Source organism: Rhinichthys klamathensis, unplaced genomic scaffold (assembly GCF_029890125.1).
Source record: "Rhinichthys klamathensis goyatoka isolate OS25496 unplaced genomic scaffold, OSU_Roscu_1.1 h1tg000201l_1, whole genome shotgun sequence".
NCBI lineage: Eukaryota > Metazoa > Chordata > Actinopteri > Cypriniformes > Leuciscidae > Rhinichthys > Rhinichthys klamathensis.
The window spans coordinates 1250160-1272878 of NW_026606727.1; the positions used below are offsets into that span (position 1 = coordinate 1250160).

The 22719-nt window shown below is 38.1% G+C and overlaps 1 protein-coding gene across 1 annotated transcript in view; it reads right to left on the minus strand.

The window, feature by feature from the left end:
- Positions 1-1737: 1737 nt before the first annotated feature.
- Positions 1738-22719, minus strand: part of erbb4b (erb-b2 receptor tyrosine kinase 4b) — a 183119-nt gene continuing 162137 nt past the window's right edge. Inside the window, exons 21-27 of the mRNA XM_056263228.1 lie at positions 13337-13492; positions 11663-11738; positions 11348-11494; positions 10166-10263; positions 9758-9928; positions 5825-6158; positions 1738-2850 (exon numbers count right to left, since the gene is read on the minus strand). Of these exons, the coding sequence (XP_056119203.1) occupies positions 2165-2850; positions 5825-6158; positions 9758-9928; positions 10166-10263; positions 11348-11494; positions 11663-11738; positions 13337-13492 (1668 nt within the window). The 3' untranslated portion in view covers positions 1738-2164. The remainder of the gene's footprint in view (positions 2851-5824; positions 6159-9757; positions 9929-10165; positions 10264-11347; positions 11495-11662; positions 11739-13336; positions 13493-22719) is intronic.

Sequence of the window (22719 nt, forward strand, 5' to 3'; positions counted from 1 at the left end):
AAAATTACCACGCGTCACTAACATTCCCTGATTTCGCTTCCAGTAGAGAGCCAAAAATGTCATTTGTCTAATCTGTTATCACATGGGAACAGCAATATCCACAATGAAAGGAACTCTTATCTTTGTTATGTTCATTAATTAAAGTGCTCCATGTAACCGTAAACCTTCATATTCATAAGCACAAAAAAACATACAAAAGGGGGAAACAAATGACAGAGCAAAACAAATGTATGTGGGCGGGTGGTGTTTGCTATCGTCATGTGAGCTATGATTATAATAAATGAGTATTCAATCAGTGCCGTTGGTGTTTAAAACAAACTCATGCGGCTGTGCCAGGCTGTTAAGTGCTATAAAACCATTTCATATCTCCAAACCAGCAACACAACATCATTATTATACCTCTTAGCAGAAAAGCAGTGTCTGGCAGTGCTCAAAACTATACATGAATCTGGCCTCAGAAACCAGGATGACGTGGTTGGTATCGAAGATGTAGCAGTTGTTTTCCAACATGCTCAAATAAGCTGCGTTATCTTCCTTAACTTGTATCCGTGTGAATCCATGAGACGCTTCTTATAGAAAAGTCATTATGGGAGACAGTTCAAATGGAGATGACAGATTTGAGGAAGTCTCATCTCTGACCTCGGGGCAAATATTCCATTTGTATGTTCTCATTTGTTCCTCATAGTACTGTATGATGATGATCGATTTCGCATACCTTCTCGATTTCAAAATGTCCCTCATTGTTGCAGTTTCAATGTACCCAGCTACAAAAAGCTGCCATCTTGATAGCAAGTCTGGATATCCACTCGCACGTGGACAAGATTTATACAGTTGTAACAGTTTTCCGGCCATATTTCAGGACAGGAGCCAGGCGTTGTGTGATCTGTCGAGTCTTCCGTGCAAACCTGGTCCTCTGTAGCTGTGTAAATATCCATTCTACGCAGTAGATCCGTCTATGTGGACGCTATTGGTCGCTAGTATTGATTTTAGCTTCTAAAGTTCAAGGTAGACCCATTCCGGGTTTTTTATTCCACACATTCAATGACAAAATAAGGAAGGCTACCTTAAGGTGACGACTCCGTGAGCGTACAGATCAATGCTGGCTAGATCAACAATAAAAATGTTATTACAGTAGACTGTTGCAGATCTGCTTTTATGAAGTTATTGATTTTGTTGTGGCCTCGTTCATATGCGGGCTGATACTGTCCTCAGCACGGAGTGCTTCTCTTCATCAAATTGCCTTTACACATGTAGCTTTACAGACGTCTAATGCGGTCCGCTGGACTGTTTCCAGTTGTGAATCGTTCCAGTCTTGCGACTCAAAAGGAGGAGAGAGCGGCTCAATATAAGTAATAAAAAGTGCCTTGTTGGAGTAATATGATGTGCATAAAACCAGATGAACTATGGAGATATTTTGAACAGAACATCACATAATGTGTTGTCTTTTGAAGATGTGCCATCTGAGAAGGTTGTGGTCCTGGTTGACAACACACTCTAATGATGACTCTAGAATGTTTTTGTATGTAGCATACAACCAGGCCTGTCGCTAACATTTTTATGAGTTTCAGTTATTAGGCAACATCAAGGACCTTTTTGGGACCTCTTGTCTCAGGGCCCATGACGATATTTCCAGTACAACACATCTGCCTTATATAATCATGTATGGAGTGCTAAAATAAACTATGCTAACCAAAGTCATAAATTACAACAGATCATATTGTAGCTTCAAATCAAAATACGATAAACATATCTGTAATTGCACAAAAGAATGACTCCTCTCTGCTATTTGATCGACTCCTCTCTGCTATTAGATCGACCCACGTTGCATGTCATAATCAGTACTTGCTTCCAATGAGATGAGCGTAACATCTACCTTATGTTGGGAACAATATCGCTTTCCGATAGTTGGGGTCAGGTAGGGGGAAAGGTCTTAATGGTGATTGGAGTGAGGAGAGACAAGCAGATTGATGTGGTCATATGTGACCAGTGCCTCTGGAGGAGAAGCTCACCCAAGTGGATCAGTTCCAGGTTGTTGGAGGTTGGGTGTTAAATCCAGTTCAGAGAAGAGCGGAGAGATCAGGATGCTGGTGTGAGAGCCAGGGTGAGAACACACTATGACTCTCTCTTTACCTCCATCTTTCCTTCTTTGTCTCGGTCGTTGTTGCTACACAACAGTGTTCCTCTGGCGGTAGGGAGGCGGCGGCAATACGGTGCCCGGTTTTAGCGCATACTCTGACAGGTACTCCTGGTTCTCGGCCACGGCAGGTCGGATCCGACCGTTTTGCCGATAGAAGAAGCGTGTGCTGCAGTCCTGCAGATATTCTGGGTTGTGGAGAGTTGCCTTGGGGGGAAGACTGTGCTGCCAGTACTCAGGATTGTCAAATGTCTTTTTGGGCTTTATGTCGGCTTTGATGGTCCCGGAGTGAGCGGGATGGAGGTTGTGTGCTGGGTGGAGGGTGTGTCCGGGATGGGCAGAATGGAGGGTGTGGCCTGAGAGGGTGGAAATGCTTTGTTTGCCTTGGTACAGTGGCTGTGTTGAGATGTGGGCACTGGGTGCTGCCGGTTGCATGGTTTGGGAAAGATTTTGACTGTTGGAAGTTACCGTATTTGCTGCTACTACTGCTGGTGCCACTGCTGTGTGTGCCACAGGGACCCCATTCTTCCTCAAAACGTCGTGACTCTTTTCCCCACAGGTTTGGAAGGTGTTGAGGTACAGAGGGTCATTGACATACTCATCCTCCACCTTGGGCTGCCCGTTGGAGGTGCTGTGGTAACCTCGCTCAAGAGTGTGGACCTCTCCGTTTCTGCGAAGGGTGACAAAGGGGTTCTCCTCCACGGGGTTGAGATAATCTGCGAGAGAAAAGAAAAGAGCAGTGAGAAGAGAGAAGGTGGGCAACATTGTGCCAGCAAGTGCTCTAAGGATAACGTCGATTTACCATTGATTTAAGCAGGTTTTCTTCACAGACTCAATTGAATGCTCTCTCAAGTCCTAGGCCTGGTTTCACAGTAGGGCTGCAACTAACGATTATTTTGATAATCGATTAATCGGACGATTATTTTTCCGATTAATCGATTAATCGGATAAAAAAAATTCAATTAGATTTTTTGTTTATTATGACTAAATAAAACCCGGTTACACTTTATTTTAAGGTGTCCTTGTTACAGTGTAATTATATATTTAAGTACAGAGTAATATTAAGTAACTACATGTACTTACTATAGGAATAGGGTAGGATTAGGTTGAGGGTTAGTTGCATGTAATTATGCATAATTTACTGTTATTACTACAGTAAGTACATGTAACATATGTAACAAGGACACCGTAAAATAAAGTGTTACCTAAAACCCTAAATTAGGATATTTATGTGTAAAAGTGTACTTTAAAAAGTGCACAAGCCACACTTTGAGTTTTACAAATATCAATATTTGCATCGTTTTTAATGATAATTGCTGATGGCAAGTTGACAACCATGATTAATGTAAAAAAAAAAAAACATTTATATCCAACATATTGTTTTAACACAATTTTTGTTAAAACAAATTTACAGACATGTTGTTCAGATGTGAAGATATAAACTAAAAACATCTAAAATATATAATTCATTTAATTTTTATTTAAAATTAATTGAATTATAAGGATAATTTGTAAAAAATAAATATAGAAAGACTGAAAACAAGCGTGTGAACATAGAGCCGCAGTAGATCGCGTTTGAAAAACAATTAAAACTTAATAGTAGACAAATGCTATATAAAGAGAACGTAATGGAGGTACGCAGCAAGCTAACAGGCTTGATTAAAAAGACAGGAAAAATTATGCATTAGTGCACAAACATTCGCTGAAACATACAGTGACTAAAAAACAATATTTTACTGCTGCTGTTATTAACTGCCTTTATATTTAGTGCTTCGCTTTGTAAAGACCGTTTTAATTTAATATTTCTGCGGTAGCACTATTTTAATCCATCACTTATGTTGCGAGCGAACTGATTGCCCAACCTGATGCTCGAGACGCAAAATACACAAGGGGGTAATCCATCGACCGGAAGTTGAAGCCGGCCGGGTGCCGCCATGTTGTAGCAGAACTTCACTTGCGTTAGCATTTCCATTGACTCCCAGTCATTTTGGCGTCACTTTGACAGCGAATAACTTTACATCTGAGGCGTTTAAAGACTCCATTTGTCCATTATTTATTTCTAAAGAAACACGACAATGTATAAAGGGCTCCATTACCTTCTATGTTACATTATGGCCCCGTAGAAACAGATTTAGTAAAAATAGGCTAACGATTGCGTCATAACCACTCGACTCTCTGTCGCGCTGTACAGAAATGACCGTACAGACAGGAGGAGAAGCTCGCAGGCAATCGGGGGGACGTCCCGTCAAGGGAGAAGCCCATAGATAATGAGTCCATAAAAGCAACGGAATACTTACTCCTGCTCACTCACGCCAAATAACTCTTTGCTCAAGTTCCCCGTCTCTGCAAGATTAACATTGGCAGTTTTCACGCACAGCTACTAGAAGATTAACGTCTGTCAGACAGGTTGCTCACGTCATCAAGCTTAGTTTGAGTCGGTCTGAGTCTGCGCGTCAGGAACGGAAGTTTCAAAAATCGCTAAAAGTGGGCTTCAACTGTCTCAACTGAGTTCCAATGAGATCGCTCTGTCCATTTCTTTTACTGTCTATGAAAATACAGACATCCCAAGTCTCCCGGAAGTTCTGGGAGTCACCCGCATATTGATAGCGGCTCCCTGATCCTCGCAAATTAGTTCAAACTCCCGGGATTTGAGCGCGCAAGCAAGAGCGCGCATGCGAGACAGAAGAGACTGTGCTCCAAACCGTGTAGCGCGAGCGCGCGGCAGAGCAACGGAGGGAGAGAGACCTTGCGTGTATGTGCGTGTGTGCCTCATGAAGCGCGTGTAAGACAGAGAGCATCCTGATTGGCCTGTTTCAACCAATCACCAGTAAACACTCCCCGTGACGTAAGCAGACCAACTAATCGATAATGACATTCGTTGACAACGATTTTCATAATCGATTATTATCGATTTTATCGATTAGTTGTTGCAGCCCTATTTCACAGACAGGTCTTAGATTAAAGGTAACTTAGTGCGATTAGGACATTTAAGTAGATTTAATAAATGTGCCCGAATATTTTTAAATAAAACTACCATTGTGTTTGGCTGAAAGAAGAAAGTCATATACATCCAGGATGGATTTAGAGTGAGTAAATTATGGGATAAATTTTATTTTGGGGTGAACTAACCCTTTAAAGGTTTATTCTGACTTTATTCTGTGGAACACCAAATAACATATTTTAAGAATTGTTTCAGTGGTTTTTTTTTTTTAATAAAAAAATCTTATTTTGTGCTCCACAGACGAAAATCAGTGATACAGACTTGGAATGACATGAGTGTGTGTAAATTAATATATATATATATATATATATATATACACATATACACATTTTTTTGTGGGGGTTGGGGGTGATCTATCCCTTTAAAAAGTCCAGAGTGGTGAAATTTACACAGATGAACAAACAGTTATTAATCCAGGCTTCATGCTGTATTTGTTGAGGCAATATTATTACCCTTGTAAATATGCAAGAACTGTAAACCAGGGTTTTCAATTTACAAAGTTAAATCTACATATTAATCACTTACCACTGGGCAAAAGAATGAACAGTGTGAATCATTGAACAAAGACAACCCAGGGTTACCAATGACACTGGATAAATAATTTGGATAAAGCGTAACATCTCTATGTGAGCTCTCTTAGATCTATCTCCTCTACCACTCCTGCTCACTCCAGTTTATTCCTCCAGTACCTGAGGGCTTTTTGTCCTGCATAGCGCCCATGTATCCATCCTGGTTGGTCTCAGCTCTGGCTCCACGCTCACACAGCATCACAGTTGGATCTGCACTGTACCGCTGGCCACTGCTGTCCTCCCCGGTGCTCGCCCTGGGTGAAGCCTTCTTCCTGAGAGTGCCATTACAGCGGCTGTCTTCAAATGCCTCAGAGGACCCTGAGGCCCCCTGCTGGGACATAGATTGCTTCTGAACGGAACAGCCCGGGCTGACCGCGGACACAGCCACGACCCGTGGGATAGTGGCCATCATCTCCTCCATGCCGAAGCTGCCGTCCTGGTATGCGAACTGGTTCTGCAGAAACACGAACAAGCCTTTTAGTATCTATGCAGTGATCTATTTCTGTTTGCTTTACAATTAAACATTTCAAGCGGCAAATATTTTATACTAACGAGTCTCCAAATATTAATACAGTTTGAGATTTAATGAAAACTTGGCATCAGTGAATGAACAGACGTGAGTGTAGGAACACAGCTCTCCTGATGCAATTAGAAATCACATCACAATTAATCTATTTGTTTTTTTCTTATTCCTAATCCTCAGATTCTCTCCGTCTGCTTGTCTTTGTTTTTCAGTCTCGCTTTGAACTTGTGTTGGCAAAACTGTTGCAAAAATTCACGCAGTCACCCGGGACAAGTTTTTACGGTATCTTATGCTAATACCATGGTACTTTAATTATTAATATATACCATGGTACTGAATAATACCATGCCATATTCATTCATTATGGTATTTATATGGTTGTCAGCAGTATCTATTTAGAGTGTGATATATACCATTCCAAAACCATGGCAATACCTAGTTATGTGGGAGCTCTTTTCTATTAATGCTGCGATCTCTCTGCAGTAAGTTTGCAGGTGTTCTGTCTGCTCAGAGAAACTCTGTCTGTGTCCTGAATTCAATGTCTGTTTCCTTCAAATTTTTTTCCCTCCACCTCCCCACTAAGCTCAAAACTTTTCCCATCCTGTCTTCCCCAGCACACACCCACAATGCTATTTGAGCAGTCTGGAGCTCATTGCTGTGAATGAAGGGTGCTGCTGGCTAGAGTATTAGTATGAAGAAGAGGAAATAGAGAGTGAAGTAAACTATACTTGTTTAATATAAGGGGTGGGCAGTCTCACAAAATGAGTATTTTTATATCACAGTAACTGTATACATCACAGTAGTTACTTTCTTCTGGGAATTAACTGAAAGTTTGTATTTCAATAAATATGTGGTAAAGCATATTACTGGATAATCTTGCAAATAAATTATTCAATTTATTGAATAATTATTCAATAAATGATTAATACAATTTCAAATATCTAAGGAATAAAAATAAATATTTAAAAATATAAACAAAATACAATTACTTAATACACAAATTAATATTGAATAAAAACATATTTTTTCAATATTTACTTCAATTTAAAATACACAGATATCTACCATCACATGGTACTTTCGATCATACCACACAGCTATCCTTGCATAGGTCTGAGGAATTTCCCAACACATTTAAAAAAAAAAGTTAAATAAAGTAGTTGTTAATGTTTATGCCAAACCTGAAAAAAAAATAAGCTTTTTTTCCTAGTTTCCCATTAAACACATACAACTCTGTGACCAAGGCGGAGCTGAAACACATACACACAAATGCTTTTTCCATTATGCTCAAACTTCACAACATTTTGAGTAGAGATGAATTTGAGTTAATATTGCAATCCGCTGTTTGGGTTATTTGGCAGAGTTTTGTTTTCCCAAAGCTCAGTTTATACGGCAAACTGCAGGCGAAAGATTTCTGTAATGTTCCAAAGAGGCTCTGAAGGATTGATGTCCCTCATTGATATTCATACCGCTCACTCTCTTTTCTCTCCCAGTTAGACAAAAACAAAACGCAAGTTAGAATGCAAAATGGCACACATGGTTAGCGAACATGGTCCAGGAGAAAAAAGGAAACATTTCATCACACCCCCCCCCCCCCCTCCCCTCCCACACACTCTCACACCCTCACTAAGTCCCTGGTAAAGAATGATTGAACCCTGAGATTTTGTCTTTCTAAGTTACAGTTAAGAGCTGTTCGAGCTGCATCCCAAATGGCTGTCCTTTCCCATTGCCGCTGTACACACCAACAGTTAATAACATGCTCATGGCTGCCTAACACAGAGCAAATACCCATTCTGGTCTTCCTGTCGATGGGCAAATATCATCTTCACTTTAGTGAGGACCCAGTTATTTACACTGGCATGCCTCTGTAATGAAAGCCCAGGCATGGAGCCCATTATAGGCACACATATGTGAGGGCCACTTTATTTTTCTCCCCCACTCCACAGGAAAACCTTAATGCAAGTCACAAAAGCACTGCTGCTTTCTAAAGACAAATTAGCACCTGGAAATAAAAAAAAGAATCTCAGCATTTCAATACCCTTCATCACCAAGGGGAATTATTTATGCTATGAACGAGACTTCCTTTTTTGTTGTCATCGCATTCCTTATTTCAATGGCAGTCAGGTTCGTTCTGGGAGAGTAGCATCTGTCGGTGTAGGAATGGTGTACCGGGATTTCTGAAATGCTCGTGTGGGCGGCACTTAATTGGCTAGGGGAGCATCCATCCACCCCAAGGTCAAAGTCAGTTAGATGATAGACTCATCTGAAAACTCAATTCAGCCTCAGACAAGCAATAAATAGAGATTCATGAGTGAGAACTAAAAGTGCATTAAAATGTAAAAGCTATCCTAAAATATGTAAATATGTGCAAAACGCCCAAATTTGAAGGTGTTGCATGCATGATGTATATGTCAATGCATCAACGACCTCTTGTCCTTTGCCTACTAAAAATATTTCAATATTTGATGACTCAAATGCTATTTTCTATACAATTTTCCTGAAGAGTGCCAACTTTTTACCAAAAATATCTGGGGCTTACCATGATTTAAAGTATTCAGATGAAGTTATAGGAACTTTTAAAGAGTTAAAATGACGACAATCCAATGATTTTAAAAGAGGTCACACAATTGCACCGACAAAATAAAATCTGATTTAGCCACTAAACCCTGACAGATCCCAACCCAAAGTCACCTTTGGGGCTAGTCTATTCATTCAAGTCTGTTATACAGCACCTCTATAACTGAAAACACTCAAAAACTGCTTGTTAAACTTATAATGTGCTATCGTTCAAAAGTTTGGGTCAATAAGATTTTTAAAAATGTTTTTGTAAAAGGTCTCTCATGCTCACCAAGGCTGGATTTATTTGCTGGAAACTGTGTGAGAAATTGTGAATATTACAGTTTAAAATAGTTTTAAAACAGTTTTCTATTTTAATATATTTTCATTAATACATTTTAAGCTGCCATTATTCCAGTTTTCCAACAGAAATCATTTAATATGCTGATTTGGTGCTCCAAAATCTTCTTATCAATGTTATAACATTTTCATGGAAACCATGATACATTTGAATAGGAAGTTCAAAAGACTATAGAATAATACAGAAATAATATAGTTTTTGTATCAATAAATGTGGAAATCTTTTGATCAATTTAATGCATCCTTGCTGAATAAAAATATAAATTTCATAAAAATAAAAAATAAATCTTACTGACCCCAAACCTTTGAACACTAATGTGTATAACAACGCTCACACACACACTCACGCACGCACGCATACAGTATATTTAATACATTTTAGGTTTAGTTTAGTTTAGGTTTAGCCAATTCACATTTTGCAGCACCAAACAAAAGGCAGGTGTTGTAAAGATAAAGCCTGACTTTGCCGAGTGGGTATTTATTTACCTTTACTAGAGTAGCCTAAATACAAGTGGACCGTCTATGCTATATACTGTCTTTGACAGAGCATGGTTTATTAAATTACTGAAGCTAAAGACACTGTGTGTGAGTGTACGAACTGTAAGTACACTCACTCTGTTGGGGTCCATGCGTGATCTGGTTGTATATGCCAGTGGAGGAATACTGAAGGCTTGTGGCACCAAATACTCCTCGGCATCCATCAGATCCTCCAGTTCTTCCTCATCTAGCAGACTTTGGAAGAACTTACTGTCATTGGGGCTGGGCAGCTTCATGCGGTCGTCCCCCTGGCACAGAGATAACCAGGCTTGAGATATTTATGCATTATGCAGAGAAATAACACTTTTATGATACTTACATGTATTAATTATCATTTTTTTCTGTTATAGATTTTATTATTGTACAGCACACTGGTCAACAGTCTGTTATTTTTAAGTGTGCTTTATAAATAAACTGAACCGAACTTAAGATCCCTGACTCTCATCACAACCATGGTCAGTTGTGCCAAGCTGTAAAGCTCTTACCTGGATGACTAGGTAACGCTGTGGGTCTCTTGCCATTCGGCAAAACTCTGCTGCAAGCTCCTTAAATCTTGGTCTGCTGTCTGCATCTATCATCCAGCCTGGCGGGACACACATAGCACAACTTCAGTCAGCAAAGTAGACCAAAATGGATAAACAATGCAGTGAGCAATACATTTAAAAGGGGGTAATGAGTACAGTATCTACCACACGCTGTTGATTACCACATAACTAATTATTTCCTCTAGATTTAAAAACAATTTTAAATGTCTTTTTTTTTTAAATGAATTAAGAATCTACAATCTCTTATTGATAATTATATAGCCGTTTACTTGTGTACAACTACAAGATTCAACGGCCATTGATCTACAGTATAAACTCAGAAGGTTTCCTAAGCCGACCTGCTTGAACACTACATAAGAACTTCTATCATGGTGTGTTAAAACTAGGGCTGCCAATAGATTATTCAGGGGGAATCAGAATGCCAAATCCTGACTGGCGAGAGGAGGAGCTGGGGATGGAGGAGGGTAATGAGCTCCTGAGAAACGCGATAGCTGCTGATAATACTGAAGGAGCTTATATATGTATACAGTGATAGGAGTCGTATTCCTATAGGTAGACGTGGATCAGCTGAGAGTCAGCTGATGCGAGCTTGACTAACGTGTCCTGCCAGAACTGACACTACGCTTGATTTCTGCAAGCTTTTTTTGACTCTAAAAGGACACCAAATAACCAAAATAAGAAGTCCATATAATTCATACATTTATGCACAAGCACACATAAAAAACAAACAAACAGTCAAAAATCATTACAGGAAAACTTGAATTCATAGTGTATAGCGCAACAGAAGAGCTTGTTTAAATTTTAGACAAGTCAAGTTGCGATACAGAACAGGAACACATGGAGATGCCAAAAAAAGAACTAAACCAACTGCCTTGGCCTGACTTCATATGCCTTCAACAGTAAATGGATCCATTCAGTATTACTAAACACAGCAACATACACTTGACAAATCATAACATTATCACGAATGTGTCTGTGCATAAATACAATGTGTGATCAGCGCAGTCGCAGCGCAGTCTTTGGATTTTGAATTAATCACATGCGTTAACGTGTTACGCTCACAGCCCTAGTTAAAAAATAAATAAACAATCTGGGATGAAAATTTGTGCAAAGCTCTCTTACATTTGACCATGACCATGTAGACGTCAATAGTGCAGATAGGAGGTTGAGGAAGCCTCTCTCCTTTCTCCAGGAGGTCAGGGATCTCTCGGGTAGGGATTCCATCGTACGGCTTTCCTCCAAATGTCATCAGCTCCCAGATAGTCACTCCTGGGAAAAAATAAAATGAACAATTTAAAAAGCTTGTAGGCATGTGCTAAGACTGTTTGCCCAATTCATACAGAGTTTGGCTGCATTAACAAAAACTTGAAATTAAACTTGAAATGAGATAAATTACATTTTACTGAGGCATGTAACTGTAATTAAGGCTAATCTCACCGTAACTCCATACGTCACTCTGGTGGGTGAATTTCCTATAGTGGATACACTCCAAGGCCATCCACTTTATAGGCATCTGAAAAAACAATAGGGAACATTTCAACGGCTTGTGTTGAATAAAAAAAACACACAATGATACAGTACATGAAAATGTAATAAAGTTCAAGTGAGCACAACGGGTACTGAATTATTGTTTATTTACGCAACTTGACAAAGTTACTTCAAAGCTTACACCGCTAAAACCAAACCTTATGCATTATTTATGAGGTCTGGTAAGTTAATATTTCAGAAATGGAATAATCAGTGATATCTGATTCTTCTCATCTTTTGCTTTAAAGGGAAACATACGAAACAGGTTGGGGTAAATGTGTGTGCAGAGCTGCTGGGTATCAAACTGCACTAACACTTTAGAGCTTCAAGATGTTTACAGTTTCTCCTATGTGGAAAAACAATCATGGCTGATTTAAAATGGTAGCTGGTTGAAGCTGAACGGAGCAGAGCGAGTCCCAGGATGCTCTATTCCAGTATGGCAACAAGAGGGAGATTCAGATGGATAAGATCAGATCAAGTGCATTAACATGCACGTTTAAAAGCATTAAACCGTTTTCTTTTCCGCTCATAAACGGCTTAAGAATGAACCAATCGACACAGCTAGATTTTGGCCATTACCCCGATTTCACCAGGCATGTAAACACCTTAACCTATGTTCTGTCACATTATATGTAATGTTACTGCTTTTTGCAGTAAAACCCAAGTATTTCCATATAATTTACGGTAAAAGGCTATTCCAAGAAGTCATTGCCTGACGCATCACATATGATATTTAATATAAACAGCTGAGTTTCTACTCATTTTTGTTATTAGTAATGTACATTAAGGTGTTTCTGTTATTTAGTTACTGTTTATTATATTATGTTAGTGTGGTACCCTCATGGCGTTTTGTCTTTGCGTGTATGACCCTGTGCACCATATATACTGACCATGTTTTATGGACTCTGAATCATCATGTGCCTTTATATTTTACCACCTGTATTTCTATGGTGGTTATTGAGGTAAAAAGCTGATTTTGCTATATTAACATTGTCACTTAATGAAAAATATGATTATAATATGTAAAATACAGGCATAAATATGCCATTCCGTAATACCTGTAAAACATTTTGTCTATATTTTGTACGATGAATTTCTGGAAATAAATGTATATATACTTAACAAAATATTTGTTAGAGTGTTGGCTTTCTCCTTTAATGTAAAGCAGAATTTCTTTGCCCATTTTCTCGCCAGGTGAAAACAGTAAGTTTGATCACTCAGAAAATTAGAAGCACACATTTCTTAGTTACATGCCAAGACTATTCCCAGCCACTATAATACATTTTGAAATGGTTTGAAATCGACCTTTCATTAGATGTGTTTCCAGACTAGTCTATGGGTAGTCATGTAAAGTGCACACCAACATGACCCTGATACCTATGAGTCTTTGAAAGCGTGCAGAGCAATAATCTTCTGTCTTGTAGTCTGCCTTATTAAGCATTGTTAATTAGCCTGTCATAAGGAGATGTGTTCTAAAACCCATAGACAAAGAGTGCAGCAAATCTTTTGACTTCCAACACAAAAAGCATATATTAACTGGGTCAGTGCATGCCCTTTGTCTTGTTGGGGTCATGTGACACTGACTTTTCCACCATCTGCGTTGTATTCCTTCTCATCTGCATCCAGAAGGCGAGCCAAGCCGAAGTCAGTGATCTTTATATGGTTGGGGGACTTCACTAGGACATTCCGAGCCGCCAGATCCCTGTGCACAAGTCTCCTCTCCTCCAAGTACATCATACCCTGCATCAACACACATACACACACTTATTTAATATGGCAATAATTTAACTGTTGTGTGACAATCAACGAAACTTGCCAATTCAAGAAATTAACGGAATGCATAGCTGATATAAAAATGTGGATGACTAGTAATTTCCTATTACTTCATTCTGAAAAAACAGAGTTTCTAATGATTGGACCAAAAACCTCCGCACGTACTAACCTAGAATACTGTCTAACAATTGATGGCTGCTCTGTCAATTCTTCGTCGTCGGTTAGGAACCTGGGTGAGCTCTTTGATCAATCTTTCATTTGAAAGCCATGTTTCTAGCATCTGTAAAACCATTTCTTCCATCTTAAATATATATCTAAATTACGACATATGCTTTCAATGAAAAATGCGGAACAGTTAGTTCATGCGTTCATGACCTCAAGGCTAGATTATTGTAATGATCTTATGGGTGGTTGCCCTGCATGCATAATAAACAAACTACAGCTAGTCCAAAACGCAGCAGCTAGAGTTCTCACTAGAATCAGGAAGTATGATCATATTAGCCCGGTTCTGTCAACACTGCATTGGCTCCCTGTTAAACATCATTTGCATTTTAAAATATTGCTGATTACTAACAAAGTACTAAATGGTTTAGCTCCCCAGTACTTGAGCGAGCTCTTGACGCCATTATAATCCTTCACGTCTATTGCGATCTGAAAACTCTGGCCAGTTGATAATACCTAGAATATCAAAATCGACTGCTGGCGGTAGATCCTTTTCCTATTTAGCACCTAAACTCTGGAACAGTTTTCCTAACATTGTCCGGGAAGCAGACACACTCTGTCAGTTTAAATCTAGACTAAAAACACACTATTATACAAGAACTGAACTGAGCTGGACGATGACATCACGGTTTACTCCAGAGCGGCTATAATAATAATAATAATATATATATATATATATAAATGAACTAAATTAATAACTTAAAAAAAATTAAACATCACTAAACTTACTTAAGCTGGACTGTGACGCTATTTTCTTCTGGAAACAAACTTTTTTGCATTATTTTCCTGTTATGTCTGTAAAGCTGCTTTGAAACAATCTGTATTGTAATAAAGCGCTATATAAATAAATGTGACTTGACAATCAAAATCATTATCAGCACTAATGGTGTTCACACCGAACGCGAATAGAGCGTCAAATGTGAACACACCATAACACTATCACAAGCGTGATGATACCATCTCATAAGCTAATCAAATTCACTTACATAACGCAAAAAAAAAACCCAAGACTTTTCCTGCTAGACAATTGAATAATGTTGTGTATATTACTGGTAAAGTAACTTTATCTAATATTACGGTACAAATAACATATAAATTCATCCTGATAGAATTGTTTTTTTTTTCTTAAAGTACTGCTAAAATACATGACAAGTTGCTGGTTGTTTCTCAAGTGTTTTCATCAAACTCATTTAAGGTTATTTTAGATTATTTATATAGTATTATAGCATTTATTAATATTTTTAATGAGCTTTTATTTTTATATATTTTTCATTTTAATTTCAGTTTAAATTTTAGTAATTGTTATGTGCTTTGGTCATTTTTTTTTAAGTTTTAGTTTTAGTAACTTTAGTAATTAATATTACTCCTAATATTTATATTTTATTTCAGCTTTATTTCAGTTACCAAAAAATAAGAGGACAATACACAATAATCGGGTAAAAGAGTTATACTGTATTTCAGTTGAACAATCTAAATTTATGATATTCACTTAATATCAGGGACGTGCACAGGGGGGTTGCTCAGGTTGCCCGGGCAACTGCCATACCTGTCAACACTCCCGTTTTTCCCGGGTTTCTCCCGTTTTTTAGCCCTATCTCCCGGACCCCTCCCGGTTTGTTATTTCTCCCGGGAAACTCCCGTAATTTGCATGGCCCAAACTCCTTTATGAATAATCGGACCAATATGTTTGTCTAATGTTGACCAGTTGCCAGATTGTATTAAATGCATTATATTCACACAATCCACAGACCATTTACAATTTCAACCCGTTTGTCACCTCAACCTGGCAACCTATAACCCAGTTGCGCAGTCGCGGAAAGTTTAACCCGAAAGCGAGCCGATAGACATGATGGCAGGTAAAGGTGGTGTCCCCGCAATGAAACTGAAGTACAGTTTGTAACGCGTTGCTTCAGGAAGATTAGGGATAGCTCACAACTGAAGTTATTGCATGCAGAGGCCAGACAGACACACGGAGGCGATTGGCATCTCACAACTCGCACTTTATTCCCAAATCGAACTCGTGTAGCCTAACTGTCTGTCACACGTTCTACCGTCCACATCGTTACTTAATAAACAAATTAAGATAAAAATTAGCATCAAACAGAAATTACCCGCATACATGGGGTGTTCGCATAGACAGTAAAAGGGGTGTTCGAGGTCCAAGGCACATACAATACTGCCGACAGTTCAACTGGAGCGCACAGCTCAACGGGAGCGCACAGCTCTTAAAGGGGCCACACCTTATTTCCAGTCGTTACAAGTTGTACATTTACCCCAACCTATCCTTCTGGTCACGAAAAGAGGAAGAAGAAAAAAAACATGAGAGTGAATTGCGGGAACAACAATCAAGTAAACTTGTGTTCTCTCCTCTCTAAGTTTGATGTCAGCAAAGTTTGATGTTTTTTGGTCTTGCTAACCTAGCTGGGCAGGCAGTGCATCTCTTGCATCCCTTTGTGGCTGACAAAAGTGAGAGTAAAATAAAATTATTTATTACGTTTGATTTTGATAAACGACAAAGTGCAACGGTGTTTGTTTACTGCAGCTCGGAAAACATAACCGCGTCGCGTGTGTTATCGTGCGTTCATATGCGCGTTGCCGAAATGAAACTCGCATTTTTCAAGCAGAAATATGTGGAGACCAGACATACTGTACAATATATGCACGTGAATGATGGCACTCCCAATCAAAGTACACATTATAAAACAAGACACTGATTATCTAGTCTCAGTGTAGTTAAAAACTCTAAACAACTGCACTAATTATGCAAGATAGAAAGCAATGTATTGACAATTTGACATTGATTGACTATTGATTTATAGGCTATATTGAATTAAAAATGTTGATTAGCTGGACATACTGGTCAAAATGGATGCACATCCCTCAGTAAATAATAACCATAAATCAAGAATTGCTTCAACATGCATAATAAAAAACAAATAAATAAATCATACTGATGCCGAAAATGCCCAGGCTGTAGAAAGAACCAAAGTTAATCCCAAAAGCCAAAGCTCAGGGTTATTATTTATTATTTTCTTCTTATTTATGTTTACATTAATATTCACTTACTTAATAATATTCACTTATTATCTTAACATTCTATAGAAAATACTCTTATTCAATAAATATTGTGTGTTTGAACCTCATTCTGTTCTATATTGTTGTACTTATTCTTTGACTGTTTTGTTTAAAGGAGGGAGGATTGTATGGGAGCGCTGAAGTGTCAGGTGTGACTGTGGCAATGGCAAATGGTTTACATAGCTCACGACATCACGGGTCAGGTAGAGGGCCCCTTAGCAGAATTTTGCTTAGGGCCCCAGGGAGGTCAGGATCGGTGGGTGTAGCAGTCGATTCTGTTCCTTACCGGAATTCCTGTTCCCTTTACGCAATCATACTACAAATCATGCGTAGTTGCCCAGATGAGCAAAAAGCACAATTGAATGTACGGGAAGCCAAAAGGTTAAAAAAGGATTGTATTTTTTCCGAAATCTAAGCGTTTTTTTTATTTTTATTAGAAGCGAGTTTTTCCCCATCTGTCAATTCAATCCAGATTATTTATTTAAAAATAATAAATAATAATAATAATAATAATTAAAAAACAATAAACAATAATATGAGGAACTCTTTTTCTCATGTGTATTTTGGTGACATTTAACATATTGTTAATACATTTTGTATACTGTTTACAAAGTTGTATATCATAAACCTGTCATCTTTGACGTTTGCAATCTTTATAAATAATAATAAGACCATAATATGAGGCATTGCGTTTGGACATAAACACGATCAGATAAGGCAATTTGTATGGGCAAAATTCAACTGAATATATTCCTTCATATAGCCCGTGAGTTTTGGGGGTAGTGCCCTTTTTTCAGGTCAGAGCAACTGCCCCACAAAATTCCTGTGCACGTCCCTGCTTAATATTGTATATTAGCTGCTTATTAAATGTGCTAAATAAGGTCTACTAAAAGACTACAAGATATTACTGGAATATACATATTTAGATGTATGATAATACCATAATTATCTCTCATAAGCTATTAAAGTTCATGTACGGTACTTCTGCATTAGTTTCATCATGATGAAGAGTTTGTATCCTTAAAATGTAGAAGGCAGCATTAGGAAAAAGGCATTAGCAGTAAAATCAAAGTTTGTTTGTTCTGCCGTCACTTTTTTCAAAGACACTTTGTGGAGGGATTACACTAGAAAAAAAGTCACAGAATTATTATTGGAGATTGTTCACATTGATAAGCGATGAGTCTCTTCTCAGGCATGGCCATGTATCGCAAAACAATGAAAACTCCAGACATCAATTTTCTGGAGGAGCGAACAATGCATGTAATCGATTTAAGTCCAAACCGCAGCATGGAGGCCTTTCGCAAGAAAACAGCCTCTCTACTTTTCCCTTCATCGGGGCTTTCAAGTGCCCTTGAGCTGGTGGCTGGAAGAAATTTAAATCTTAATGTGATTGGTAGAGAGGTAAGGACAGCATGTGGCAAAATGGTTTAAGCGAGCGAGATAGTGATAGGGAGCTTGTAAAAGTGGGGAAATACAATTTGAGAGGTCCAGTGTAGGTCATCACAGGTGCTCTCTGAGATGAGAAGACTGTGATCAAATATCTGTGAGAATATATTCATAGGAGGAAAGTGTATTACATCACCTGCAAGTTGGCAGTGCATCATATATTGTGTATGTGTATGTTTGCACTGAAGTACTTTGTTAGCAGATTACTGGTTAAGTAAATGAATTAATATTAAATATACAGTGAGGCCATCCTTAAAAATATTTTGGTTTGCAGTAACAGCAAAAAAAAAAAAAAAAGGGTCGGTAGGTAGGTCTATATTTTTTTTTTTCAAAATTCAATGAAAAAAAAAAAGGACAATTTTGGTCATGGTGATTACGTCGGTATGAATTTAAACAAATTTGCATATCGTGACGCCATTGACAGTGTCTTCAACCCATGCCTTTGGGCGCACCATTGCGAATCTGATTCTGATACAGGTTATAGACAACAAACAATTTGAAATCTTTGTCAAAAAACATGTTTATTGCATTAATTCCAGCTGCATTCATTTGGGGAAAAAGAGTGGATTTTCAGAGGGAAACAAATAAATTAATGACTAATCTCACCAGCGCCGCGCCGACCAATAAAACAGCGCATTTGGCACTATTCGTTTAAATTGGACCCATAAACATCTGCTATTATTAACGGAAATCAGTGAGGTCAAATGGCTAGGCGCATATTATGGAATGGTCGATTTTCTTTAGTGTAATTTAGTACATTTCGGTATGGGATGTGCTGTTTTATTGGTCAGCGCGGCGCTGGTGAGATTAGGTCGCGCAAGCAAACACTTCCTCCCTGCGCTGTCGAGTCTGTCGCGCTCGCGCGTCTCGGTCCATTGAGCCACGCAGATTAGCTACATGTCCGCGCTGCGCGAACTCTGTAACACCCCGCCGTTTCGTCCCACTTTGGGTGTGCTTGGCTTCCCATACTTATGTGTGTTTGTCAGAGCCTGCCGTTGCTGTGTGATGCGCGTTCGCGGCGGCCATATCGTGACGAGCTGCTGGACGCGCTCCGAGAAAAGGCCGTTAACATCTATTCCCTATTTGACGATTAAGAATTTCGAATAATGAGCGACTAAATGTAGGCTCATACAGACGTATTTCACAAGCAGCCGCGCCGCAGCCATCATCACCGAGCGCGAACCATTGACAGTGAATGAAATGAATCGAACGCACAGACCATAGTGTGACATGCGTAAACCAATGGTGTAAACATAATCATCATAGATGACGCCACGGGTTTTTATTTAAAAGAAAGAACGTAGCCTGCTTACTATAATATAATTGATATTTTATTGCATTTGTATTAGTTGTTTGAAGAGTAAAAAAAAATCGATCGGTCTTAATGCAAATTTACAACCGGCAAGTCGGTCGGACTAAAAGGAAAAAAAAATAAAAAATTGGGTCGGTCCTAAATTGACAGGGTCGGTCGGGTTACGGCAAACAAGAATATTTTTAAGGATGGCCTGATGTAAATTCAGTCTACTGGGATATTTATTTTTTCCCCTACTCCCATGTATATGACAATGTACCAGTTGTAGCTCGAGACTATCCATCAAACTGAATCAGTGTCATTTTATTATTCTTTATATATAATTATACAGCAGTATTTATTAATATTTTTGTTTAATATTTTCATTATTTAATTTAGCTTAAGTATTTTTGTTATGTGCTTTTTGTAGCTTTATTGTACGCTTTCTTCCACATTGGCCCCTTTAGTTTGTGGTGTTCCTCAGGGGTCGATTTTGGGACCGTTGCTGTTCTCTCTGTATATGCTTCCTCTAAGCACTATTTTTCGGAAGTATAGTATTTCATACCACTGTTATGCCGACGATCTCCAGTTTTACTTTCTTGTGAGCTTAGATAAAACCTGTTTGCTGGACAAAGCACAGGAATGTTACAGTGACATTACACTTTGGCTTTCTAGCAACTTTCTCCAATTAAATGAGAGTAAAACTGAGGTTTTGATTGTAGGCTCTCCCATTTTACCTACCTTTGCTGATCATTTAGGTTCCTTGTCCCTAAAGATTGAAGATCATGTAAAGAGTTTAGGGATAATCATGGACTCATCACAAAATTTTAATAAACAGATTGGTGCCGTTGTTAAAGGTAGCTTTTTTAACCTGAGATCAATTGCTAAAGTAAAGCATTTTCTATCCATTAAGGATTTGGAAATTGTGGTTCACTTTTATTTCATCAAAGATTGACTATTGCAATTCTTTATATATTGGTCTCCCCCAGACTATGCTAGTCCGCCTACAGTTAGTGTAAAATGCAGGGCCTATCAGGCCTTGCCCCCCAGTACATCAGTGACCTTATTATTCCCTACTCTATATATACCCTAGAGAGTTCTCAGGTCATCTGATCAACGGCTTTTAAAGGTCCCTCGTTGTCATTTAAAATCAAAAGGAGATCGTGCTTTTTCTGTGGTAGGTCCCAAACTCTGGAATAGTCTCCGATTCCACATGAGGTCAGCTACATCAATTGCCACTTTTAAGTCTTATTTAAAAACGTATTTATTTTCTTTAGCTTTTGAATAAGTTATGTTTGTTTTGTTGTATGATTTTAATGTTATCATTTTTGTAAAGCACTTTGGGGCAACGTCTGTTGTTTGAAAATGTGCTATATAAATAAAGTTGCTCGTTTGCTTATTTTTAGAATAAGTTTTACTTTCAGTAATTTTAGTACTTCTACTAAAACTTTTAAGTTAATTCAATTTATATTATTTTGGCTTTATTTCAATTAACAAAAATTATTTTAATAGTTTTAGTGTTTTAGTGTTAACTAAACTAAATCGATGAAAATATCAAATTATGAATAATTATGCTACTAATATAAAACTAGAGGACAATACACAATAGTCAGGGTACAGAGTTCTTCTATATTACAGTTGAACACACTCATTTAATGACATTGACTTTATCTTAATATTTACTATTTACTTTTTTTTTTAAATATGCTAAATAGGGTCTAGTGCAAGACTACAAGATATGCAAACCCATATTTAGATTTGGATATTTAGATTTCCACAGACGTTTCTTATCATCTTGTTGCTGAACTGCTTGTATCCACTGACTACTTCAGTAAACTTTTTATATTTACATTACTGGGGATTTAAACAAAAAAACACAGATTTTTTTGCTTAAAATGACAAATGAGTACTTTATAGCCAAATCTGCTGGATATTCTTTTCATTTTCCCAGAAGTTAATAACATGGTTATAAACCTAAGTGAGAGATCAATTCTAATTGGGAACTAAAAAGTGTCACATAAAATGTATAATGAATGAGGAATGTGGCTTGCTTTGCAGCATGTCAACAGTCTAGACTCAGATCTGAGAGTGTGTTTCCCACTGTACTTATTAACATGATGGCAGCAGCTCTGAAAGAGAAATCCCCCAATTTAAGATGAGCCGAGAATACATAAGTGGACCGGCTAAAGCAGTCTGGGAATGGAAAGAGGGGTTTATTACAACCATATTCAAATGGGTTTGGGTTAAGCGGCGAAAGAGGATGATGCTTTACTAACAATAGTCAAAAAAAGGATAACATGTTGCTCAGGCAGCTCTTTTATTATGACAGTTCTTTTCTATTATGAAACAAATGTTCTATGCTTATAGAGGCAGGTTTCCAAGGCATTATGCATTGTGATTAAATCAGTAAGACATGAAACCAATATGGCGCCATATTATTATATCATATCCATTATAAATATACATAATTCATTCAGGACAATCTTTGCATTCAAAACTTCAACCAACACTGGATGACCTGATGCGTTTCCTACAGTAATAATTGATGGTCTAACCTAGTAAAGCCACAGATGGGTATATTGTGAATGGGATTGGTAGGATATGATAAATTAAACAATAAGCCCTTAGTGTGCCTCAGGGTTGAGGTCAGTGCAGTCCAATTGTGTTCATTATGGATCACGGGAGAAATGCTAATCGGTATGCTTTAAAATACACAAATGTCTGCAGAACTGTGAAGGAGGAGGGAACAAATCTCTTTATGCCATGCATATGCAATCTTTCCCCAGCAAGCAAGTGTAATCTGAGGTAATGGTGTGGGGATTACATCCTCTGTGCTTGCTGAAGGAAAAAAAAATCACTTCATCCTCTCCATACTCACCCACAGCACCACATGTATTACAGGACTGTATCACATCTAGACATAACACTACCGTTCAAACTTTTCTGGTCAGTAAGATTTAAAAAATAAATAAAAAATGAATGCTTTTATTCAGCAAGGATGCATTCAATTGATCATCGCAATTATCGTTTTTACTGTATTTTTATCAAATAAATGCAGCATTGATTAGCATTAGAGACTTCTTTGAAAAACATTTGAAAATGTATTCTGATTATAACATTAATAAAAGGAAGTGACAATCAGATCAAATGACCGACTGGC